This window comes from Pollicipes pollicipes, unplaced genomic scaffold, assembly GCF_011947565.3.
Source record: "Pollicipes pollicipes isolate AB1234 unplaced genomic scaffold, Ppol_2.1 Scaffold_7231;HRSCAF=8579_pilon_pilon_pilon, whole genome shotgun sequence".
Classification (NCBI taxonomy): Eukaryota; Metazoa; Arthropoda; class Thecostraca; order Pollicipedomorpha; family Pollicipedidae; genus Pollicipes; species Pollicipes pollicipes.
Window position 1 is genome coordinate 35,686,186 of NW_023597034.1, and position 10,914 is coordinate 35,697,099.

Sequence of the window (10,914 nt, forward strand, 5' to 3'; positions counted from 1 at the left end):
ACCGTGCTTCGTATGATAAAGTAAAGGCACACAATTGTTCCGAACCTACACCGGTCTCTCAGCTTATTATCAGTCGTAATCATGGTCAAAGCTGGCGCAGTCGAAGCCAAAAAGCTGTATCTTACATCCTCCATCCTCATGTGAGGCTTTTCGGCGACCGGCCCCGTGATGTCTTATAGGCCAATCAGCCCAGCAATCGATGATCGTAACAGGCAGACTTGATTGCGTTGACGGTAGCCTTGATTGCCGTTTAGGTCAGCTGGGGAAGTGATTACTGCTAATCCGCCAGGACCGGCAGCGCTGCCTCCGATTAGTGCCAAGTTCAGTTCGAAAGTCGGTGAAATCCCTTTGCTGCTGCAAGTTTGATGGCAATGTGGAAGTTGGACATTTATGATTGGGTTAAGTGCGGTGAAAGGGGCGCAATTTTCCAGCAGCATGGTGCTGCACGGCGGACACTGAATGCCAAGGTGTTTTGTTTCAACCAGTTCTCCATTATGAACGCCCTAATCCTTTCACAGGAATTATCTCCATTTTTCGACGGCCTAGTGGTTGAATCAAGCATTCACCACGCAACCAGTTTCACTATGCGCGGTGGTACACGATGGCTATGACACACATTAACTCCAAGTGAGAGAGCGAAAGTTCACATGCGATCTGAGCTATCCAACTGACCCTCACTTCCCGGTGACCGTGGGGTGCGTGTCACCTCCGTACTCATCTTACCGGTTTGTCGGTGGGTTCGTTCATCGGGGCACACAAGCCACAAACTTGTGCTCCTTGAGTTTCTCCCTCTCCCTCTCGCGTTAGTTTGGAGGACGTTTCACACACTCGCACGCGGACACAGTCCGTGCTCTCGCGGGCGGTGTCACCCGGGACGACAAGTGCGGTGCGCCGTCTAAACGAGAACGCTTTTTTTCCGGCCGGAATGCGGGGCACCTCCACGTCCCTTCGTCTGTAGAGCGCACAACAGCTTCACGGCCAGCGGGCCGCGTACGTGCTTCTTCCTCGGCGACGGCTGCTGTCTGTCAACACCGAAACACACTGCGCGCCTCCGTCTGGTCCCCTACAGACTTCCGCGATGCCGGCCGAGCCACCCGCGAGCAGCGGCACAGCGCGAGATCCACCCCGGCGCGCCGCTGGCACGGCCGTCGGCCGACTGGCCGGCCGCCGGCGCCGACGCGACCTCGTCGAACCCGACGATGCGCGGCCGACACCCGACGCACGGAGCGGCGGTGGCGTCGTTCGCCGCCCGCCGCCCGACGGAAGCTGCGGATTGAGCTAGCAGCGGCGAGCGTGTCCACCGTTCAGGCTGGTGCACAGACTGGACGGTTCAGTCTGGTCCAAGCTGATACACAGGCCGTGGTGCTGGATAAGCAGAGGTTCCAAAGGACCTTGCTTGCGGAAATATTGGATATGAGACCGCGAGGGCGACCCTTGCCCCCTTCAGCACATGTACACATATGGTTTGCGCCGAAGTAGAGCTACAAATGTACAGGCTGCGCAAAATAAGAACACTCATCGTAATCCGGAAAGCCCGCAGCCCGAACATCCTCGCCACCACCGTCCTGGTGCTGCGCCGTGACACAGGCACACGCAGGGGCGTTGCTTCACAACATGAGTTAGGGGAGGAGGAAGAGTGAAAGAATCGCAACGTATTTCCCCCCCCCCCCCGAAAAAACACCAAACGGATTTGATCCCGGATTTGGCCAACGTTCTTCCTAAAATCAGAGAAGCTAAAGCCCCAGATGGTGTGTGTGTGTGGGGGGGGGGGGGGCATTCCCCACCAACCGAATTAGAAACTATACCCTGGCAGTACGTGTGGCGAATAACAAGCGGATTGCCGCAGGAACACGAATATTTCTTAACACCCCGTCCTCGCCAATGCCGTGATGGTTCCTCATTCGCGTCGCGTGTTCCAAGGTTCCTCACTTGGGCTGGGACTCTCCTGGCACAGCTACATATAAATGACCTATCCTTCCACGCTGATTAGGCGCGGAAGATACAGTACGCCGCCAAGACCAAGGTTTTATCAAAATGCTTTCCACTCAGTTCAAAAAGTTCCGAAATTGCAAAACAAATAAGCGTAAATTCGGTGAGAAATTGATATCTAGAGTACTCTAGTTTGATTGTCTCAGGGCTGAGCCCCCCCCCCCCCCTCCCCGCCTCCTCTCTTCCTCCAAATAATCATGGGATTCCACACTCCTGACTGCGACTCGTTTATCCATACTACCTGAGCAGTGAGACAGGACGCTCAACTCTTGAGTCCGATCACGTTTAAAAGGAATGTTCCACATTTGAAGATATTAAAGCAAGCATCAGATATGATGAGCTTTGATATACTTTTAAGTTTAAAAGACTGCTCTTAGCAGCGAAATTCATTTAGTTAGGAAACATGCTCCTCAATACGTTATCGTTCAACTGCGTCATGAAACGCTTGAGCCACGACACTCACTTGTAGCTCTTCAACCTCCCGACAGGTGGCCCACAGCAGTGCGCTGAATCAATGGATATGCTCTTTTGCAAACCAAGGATGTGCCCTTGTTTTGGCCCTTTCTCGTGGTGTTTTGAATTTGTATCCATGCGTTTAAGGCGCTTACTTTCATTCATATGCCGGTTGTTGCGCTATTTCTAAGTTATTCGATTACAAGTCTTGTTTCCGTAACAACTAAAGTAAATATATAATTTCTTGTACTATGTAGCACAAAACGTAATTCGTGTTAAAATCTTGAATAGCTTGAAGAATATTGATTGAGTCCTCGTTGTCTTACGTTACTCATTCGTTGTCGTTATACCTGAAAATCGTGCTCACGAACACCAGACATGATCGACTTGAAAATTATATTGGTATTGACCTTGAACACCGCACGGCCAGTGGAATGGCAGAATTTGGATGCCTTCATTGTGACGAACGAATGTCAGGGTAACCTTGAAATAGTATGCACGGAATACTTTGCACGTCTTTGCGGGCGTGCAGTTCACAGACCCAATGGTTTTAGGTCTTACGAAGCTCAGGGCCATGAACTGCACCAAATGATCTTCAAGAGTCTTTTTCGGGCCAAAATCCCATGCGAATGTGAAACACTCCCCTTAATGGTCTAACTTTAATTAAGGATAAATATCTACATAATGTCAGGTGAGGCAAATTACTGGGTCTGACACAAGGATAGAATGTCTAGATTAAATAACTGACGGACCGGATAACTAATACGAATCGTTAAACCTGACACAAGGATCGAACACCAACATATAATAAATTCTGGATCTAGATGTAACAACTGCGGTACGAATTATTGAACCTGACGCAAAGATCGCACGTCTAAATGAAGTAACGATGGGGAACCTACCTCAATCACTGGCAAATGATAAGCTATTACGACACAGGGTATTTATCTAGACCGACCTATTTGGTCATGCGTCGCCGCCTTGCGCAAGCGCTCCCACTTCTGGCAGTGTAACGACCCCCGGTCGGGGCTGCATCCTCGGGTCCCGGACCATGGCCGGTGCGGCATCATGTTCACCGTCGGCAGCGCACAACTCATCCCGCAGCCTCAGCGCGGGTAGTCTGTGACGTCACTGCTCGGTGCCTCGCGCGCCCGCGGTCCGGTGGTGCGGTCAAGACCACGCCCCGCGGCGATCGTGACCTTGCGGTCAGCTGATTGCCGACCCGGGGGCGGGGCTGGCATCGAGCCAACGTAGGACGTCCGCACCAGGAAAGCCGACAGCGGTCGGCGCTGTTGGCATTGCCTGCAGGCATCCAGAGGCATCTGGCCTACGGATGCAAACGGTGGTAATCAAAACGTGCTCAATCAACGCGACATGCCTGAAGTCCAAAACACTTTGAAATTGCTCGCCAAGTGTTAGTGCTCGGTTATGGCACGGGGCTTTGCAAAATTCGGTCAATGTCTAACGTACCGAACCGAATGTTAGCACCCTGCGGGCGTCTTGAAGCGTTCGAACCGTCACTTTGACCCCAAAACGGCAGCGGCTCTTCGTTGCCCTTTGTTCTTTGTGGTAATAGAACTGAACTAACCCAGACTGATGTTCTGAACTCTGAACTCCATCGTCACTCTATCGACGCTTGTTTGTTGGCCAGTGTTTAGAAAGAATCGTAACGTTGCTGTTGCCGGAGCGATGCATCGTGCGCGCGTGGCAGCGCTAGACGCTACCTTGAAATACAATGTCAGGATATGTCCGCGCATGAAATGCCACCCTTGTCGCACGGCGGTGATCACCGATGATTTTAACTGCAACCCGTTTACTGGTCTTGCGGCTCACCCCGCTTCTCGTAAACTCTGACTTTCTAAAATAATACTCGTTGCCGAAGCCTGTCAACGAGTCCACGTACCCGTCTGACCCTCTTTAAGATGCTATTCTTGTAAATCGTGACCTCTCAAATCGTGTAGGCAACAGGCCTTGTCGGTTCAGTCAGCATAACTTGGTCAGGATGATGTGCAGCGCTCCTAAACCGAGTCCCAAATCCACTGTTGTGGGAGGCCAATTGCCTCGTCGCATTAACCCAGGCGCTTTCTAGCTTGATGTCTCTGTCCGTGACTGGGGTGCAGTGTATGCAAACTTCGAGAACAGTTCCTTAAATTCGGACTGAATTTGTCCTCAACGCGGTTTTTGTCGCCATAAATCACAATGCTTCTCTGAGGTCATCACCATCATCATCGCCACATCAAACTCTGGAAGCTACCAGCGCCACCTGCGATTTATCTGGCCTGATCCGCCACGTTCAACCACTCGGGACCAGAGTCACTGGAGCACTCACAGTCACCGTTTTTAGCGATACCTTTCCACTGACAGCGTGGTCTGCGACACGTGCTAATACCCAACGTGATATTGCGGACGTGATTGGTGCACACGTCCCGGAACTGTATGACGTAATTTATGACACTTATAAGCGGTAAAAGGTCCAACCAGAACGTATCTCTGCCGGCTGCCCATAATGCTACGAATAATTTTATTTTCGTAAACGTCGACCTGACAGTGACCGCTTAGTTTTTTGGCTACGATGACACGTTCGACATACTCGTTCGTCAGACCCGCGTTGGAGCCTGTTCGTATTCGTGACGATCTGTTATATTTCCATATCTTCATTTACGTTGTTTTGGAGATTGCGTGAATTGTCTTCCTGTGGTTCTGATCATCTGTCCATTGGGCTGTCGAAGATGTCATCCTACTTCGTCAAATCAGCATAGCTCTGCACTGCCAACACTATCCTTCTTTTAGTGCAATACCGAGCGCACAGAAGCACGCACTGGCCACCCCATTTTCAATGTGAGGCACCCGACTATTCTCCTCAAAGTTCCGCACAGCTTTCTAACCGCACTCCTTCTTGTCAACAAACCACCTCCTTGGTCCTACTCAGCGTGACTTCAGACATCTGCACTTTATTGAAACGGCTCTGACTATCAGCGTTTAGGACAGAACTCTGTCTGCTATTGATGAAGGCAAAATCGGTCGATTCTGTATTATAGATATAGGCGAATGCGTCGACGTAAGTGAACATTACTTTTCAAGATGCGGATTCGCTGCAATGATAAAGCATCACTTGCAAATTATCTTTATAGCCATTCTGTGTCTGGTCGTCTGGTCGAAGTGTCTAGCTCTCTTTCTCATCATGTATTTGTCAGAACCTGACTCCGCTTCCCATGGTCCAGAGAACTTTTCAAAGCTCTTTTCTTCGGCTTCTGTTTGCTGTCTTTACCAACGAAACAAGTATGCACCTCGCTGACGCCTTTAAAGCGCAATACATCAGAAACAGTCAGATATTTGTTTCTGGTCAAACCCTGCCGTTTGTTTTATGCTGACGACTTCTAAACCACCCAAGGCTCTGTAGGCGACTACTTGAGGTACAGCGGATTTGGGGTGAGCGAAGCAAAATTCGAATTATTTCTCTATGTATCCACCAAAATTTGCGAGAACTATTTGTCGCTCCCTCCGTTGTAAAAATAAGGAAATCAATCATTTATTCAGGTAATGAAGCAACTCTCGACGACCGCCTTCTTTGCGATGCTCATGTTTCCGCCCTTTCTCCAGTGCTGTTGGGTCCTAACCGACCTGTCTCGACTCAATCTCTGCCTTCCACTGGCACTCGTTCTGTTCTTCAATCTGTCCTTATCTTTTCGCGCGACCGACGCCGTACGACTGTTTATGGTACGGCACCGCCAAAACCTGCATCCTTCTGAAGACATCCGTCAACTTTGCTGTTCGAGCCACCTCCGGCAAGAAAAGCCAGTAACACATCAGGCGTGTGAGAAAACTTGGGTTGGCTGGATTCATCGAAGCTGTCCGACTATCAGCCTCTGATTTCAATGCTCAAAATCCGTCGAGCTGGCGGACCTCACTCATTGGCCTGCAACTGTCATAAAAACAGCGAACGACCAGACGACGTGCGAATTATAAAACATGGTGGGCTGTGAACCTTACCGAAAAGTAAAAATATGTCCGCATCTGGTAAGAGGTAGTTCACTTTATCTCCACATCGTATTTGCTAATATGCATTAAGGTATGTCCGCATCTGGGAAGAGGTAGTTGGCACACCAACGCGTTTCAAGATACAGAAGGATGCAGCAGTTTGCCGATGTTCCCGCCCTCCTCTTCGCCTGTGCTACCTGCTACAGCCTCATACGTCACTCGGCGTTAGTGGCGGCGTCTGTCGCGTTTAAACCTTATTCGAACACCTGCAGCAGCGGAAGCGTGACTCAATATGCTTTCGTTGCCGGACTTTCAAGCGTGGTGGCACATTTCTTGCTATGTTTACTTACCTTTCCGCCATATACTGCATGTCTCGTGGATGGTCTGCCGCTGTCTCACTTTCTCGTTCGTTTGTCTCGGGCTCGAGAACAGCCCCGATGGCCTCGGTGACGTCATGGAGTGGGTCCCCGGCGTGCATCAATGCATCAATAAAGAAGGAGGAGGATTCAGAAGGAAGCTTTCTTACGATTGTTGATTATCGGAAGCTGTTGTGGGGAATCAAACGAGCGTCGATCACCCACAAAACGTTGCCGCGTTAAAAACAAATCATTAGCAGGTTCTTCACTTGGAAATATTTTTGGCGGAAGATATTATTGCAGTTTGGCGGAAAGGAGCATTCAACAGTTGAAAGGTGTTGCATTCAATTTGTCCGGAGTTTGAAGACGCAAGTCAGAAAATTGCAATTTGCCGAAACACTTCAGCACTATCTGCAGGCACACTTGCACACCGCATCAGAGTAAATCGCAAACTTGCTTGCAATGTGCAAACCACCAGAGGCTGAAGCGGATCAGTTTTGTTCGATCCGAACTATTCTGTGTGTGGCCAGGCAGGATAGAGTTCCAACACAGATAAATGAATTTTCTCCAAGCCTGATCCGACCAAAATCCATTTCACCCCAAAATAAACCATATCGAACACTTGATGCCAAACGGCGTTTCCTGCCAGCCGTCTCCACACCTCTACCCACTCTGCGCGTGCGTGATGCGGATGCGAGGCTCCCCGTCCCAGTGAGCCCTAACTGAGAGTGCCATCAGTGCCCCGGCGCCCCAGCGCTGGGAGTGCCATCAGCGCCCCAGCACCCGAGCTGGGGGTGCCATCAGTGCCCCGGCACATGAGATGGGAGTGTCATCAGCGGTCTGTCACCCGAACTGGGAGTGTCATCAGTGCTCCAGCACATGAAATGGGAGGGTCATCAACAGCCTGTCATCCGAGCTGGGAGCGTCATCAGTGCCCCGGCGCCCCAGCACTGGGAGTGCCATCAGCGTCCCGGAGTCACAGCGCTGGGACTGTCATCAACAGCTTGTCACCCGAGCTGGGAGTGTCATCAGTGCCCCGGCGCCCCAGCGCTGGGAGTGTCATCAGTGCCCCGGCACATGAGCTGTGAGTGCCTTCAGCTGCCCGGCGTCAGAGCTGGGAGTGCTATTAGCGCCACGGCGCCCGAGCTGGCCGACTCGACGGCCGCGACGGTCGCCCACCTGACTAACGGGCCCCAGTCAGCTGCTGGGTCGCGTGGTCGTCCGATCGTCGGCGTCCTGGGCACCAGGTGGTCGATGGTCACTGGCGGGCGGAAGGACTTTTGCCAAATCACCGCAGCATCGCTCCTCGCGCGAGTCAACACGAGGGCGCTGGCTCTGAGAGATGTGTTTTGACCTTGGTCTTCCGTGGTTGCAGCATTATTGGCGCATGTGGACGGCGGTGACCCCAGCCGGACTCGCACCTAGCTTCAACGGGTGAAATTTGCGGAATTGCTGCACAAGCTGTTTCGGAATTTCAGCCGACATCATCTGATAAGCTGTTTTTTTCTTTGTTAGGTTTGCTCTAAAGCAGTGTTTTCTGTTTGCTCTGTCACGCATGAATATGTTGGTTTGTATGCACACAATTTATACACAAAGGGTGCACACATGGACAGAAACCATGTACACAAGGTGTCTGAAACTTGTTGAACGGATTAGTTTTGCCGTTATCAGGACTAAACCTCACCTGATCTTTCCCGTAACTGCCTGTAATGTTAGCATTTAAACCTTTGTCAGCCGATGGAACGCATGGTGTGACATCCAATGGACTAAATAGCCGTAATTTATATTTGACTTAACGTGACCCTGGCTGTGATTAAGCTTTTGAATTGGAAGAAGCACGCCTGACGTAGAACTGGCCAGACCCGCTCGTCGAGACGGCTGCGAGACTGTTCTGGCTTCAGAAACGTCTCGAATGAGCCTGAGATTGCCACCATCGTGGACCACTCGCTGCGGGTACAATGCAAGAGCCGGGCCGGGCAAGATGTGGTCAGCTCTCACCTGTGGAGACGGGGGCACTCGAATTAAGCGGTCCTTGGCATCCGGCGATTTAGCGCCAGCCGCCGCCCGCCGTCCATTATCGCCGTTTCCGATCGGTCTCATAAAGCAAGCATGGCGCGCCCTGCAGCCTGGTGGTACGCCTGGACATAAGCACTGTCTGTCATGTGAGAGCCAGGTCAGTGAAATGTTTGCGCAAAGCGTAAGGTTATTCGCCGTCAAGTTCTGAGTTTCTTACATTTTAGATCTGACCACGAGAGGATTATGGTCTTTGACGCTGATTATTACCGAGATTGAAAGGAGTGCTTCATATTTATACGATTTTTTGAGCTGACATAGATACCTCGAAGAGCTTTTGGTGATGTTCACAGCCTCTCAATTCTTGACACCTATGCCCCTCTAGTTGCTGAGCTGCATGCCGCCGAAAATGGGGAACGCATTTCGGGAAGAGTGTTTCAAAATCGCCTTGGTGTTCATGACGAATTATTTGTTTGATGAAATTGACAAAAAGATCATCGAGGAATGCCTGCCGGACACCGAATGACGCCATACAAGCGTCATTCAAATTCTGCCATTCCATAAGCCATGCGGAGATCAAGGCTAATACAAATATAATTGTCGCGGCGCTCATATCGAGCGTCTGTGAGCACCACTTCCAGACATTATGACAGCCAATTCCACCTCAATCAATGTTGTGCAAGGTACGGAAACGTTATCAAGCCATCACGCATTGAGGAGCGTATTTACTTAACAGAGGAGTGCACTGCCTAGAGCAGTCTTTTCCATTAAAAAAATACGCTACTAGTGGTAAGTGAGCTTGTTTAACCACGTCTGATGCTCGCTTTAAAACATTGAAATGTGGAACATTCCCTTTAATTCAAAGCATCGAAAATCCTCGAAAGATGTATCGGTCCACAGATACATGAACCTGTCGATGATCAGCAACTGTAAAAATAACACTCTGGAGGCTTTCAGCATTGACGTCGCAGATAACTTCACCTCTGACATAAGGAGGGAACGTCACGAATAGAACAACGGCACGTCTTTTCGCCGATCGCAAGTTTCCTGCCACTACATTAGGACAGCGCCGCATAGATGGGCGAGGCACAATGCTCAACTCTGTTTCCATTTGCATGAGCGCAGTCGATATATTTCAAGTCAAATATATCCTTCCATGCCATGTGAAGGGTCATTTCCAGCGTCGCTGAGTGCCAACGAGGCCTTAAAGCACCGATACGTATTCATGAATGATGCACGCTCCGTCTCGTTAGTCCTGAGTTGTATGAGTGATGGTATTTTTCATTAGATCTTTCCTACAGTCATCCAAATTTGCCTGTTTTCGTAACTTGCTCCAAACCCGTGGGGACCAAACTGCGTGATTTTTGATGCACAGTGCCGGTGTGGTCCGCGTCGGAGTCACCGCTCTCATGCAGAGCAGCGGCCGTTCAATTACTCCGCCCTCGCGCCTTCAGCGGCGCGACCAAGCGTCATCCGCTGTCTATTTCTGTTCCGGAGACCACGGCCGGTCCAGGCAACCGGTCGATGGCGGCGTTGAAAGCGACTCATCCGGCACTGGTTTCGGTGGAGGTGCCGTTGCCGCGCCCCCGGGAGGCTCTGAAAAGTGCAGAGGCAGCGAGCAGCGGCGTGTATTCGCCACTCCGGGCAAAGCGCGTTCATTAAAGCAACACAGACAATGATCAAAGGCGGGTAATCAATACGGACGGCACTCGCGACTTGGGCTTCTTGCTCGTCTTTTCGGTGAAGTAAACTTCGATTTCCTCCAGCGCTTTCTCCTTGGTCTCCGGCACGATGAAGAAGACGAAGATGTAGGCGAGCGTGGTGAAAAGGAAGTGCAGCCAGAGCACACCGCTGGCACCCAGCGTGTCTTGAACCCAGATGCTGAGCCAGGCCGAGACCAGGTCGCCTGCCCAGTAGGCGACACTGCTCAGCGCCGGCCCGACGGCGCGGCTCCGCTGCGGGAACAGCTCGGCCACCAGCACCCACGGCAACGTGCTCATGCCGACGCCGGCGCCAATGACGAAGAGGCCGACCAGCAGCAGCAGCATCGCAGTGCCGGCGCGACTGTACACCTGCTCGGGGCTGAGGAGCAGCGCGCACAGCGCCAGCGCCATCAGCGCCAGCG

The 10,914-nt window shown here is 51.4% G+C and overlaps 1 protein-coding gene across 1 annotated transcript; it reads right to left on the minus strand.

Annotated features, from left to right (window-relative positions):
* Window positions 1-10,437: 10,437 nt before the first annotated feature.
* On the minus strand, window positions 10,438-10,912 carry LOC119110378 (inositol transporter 4-like). Its single transcript, XM_037234177.1, has one exon. It carries the CDS (start codon window positions 10,901-10,903, stop codon window positions 10,469-10,471), a length of 435 nt encoding a protein of 144 aa, XP_037090072.1. The 5' UTR covers window positions 10,904-10,912; the 3' UTR covers window positions 10,438-10,468.
* Between the last annotated feature and the right edge of the window lie 2 nt (window positions 10,913-10,914).

What these genes read in the sequence shown, in the direction of transcription:
- LOC119110378 (XM_037234177.1), bottom strand. Translation starts at nt 10,903, where the DNA reads ATGGCGCTGGCGCTGTGCGCGCTGCTCCTCAGCCCCGAGCAGGTGTAC.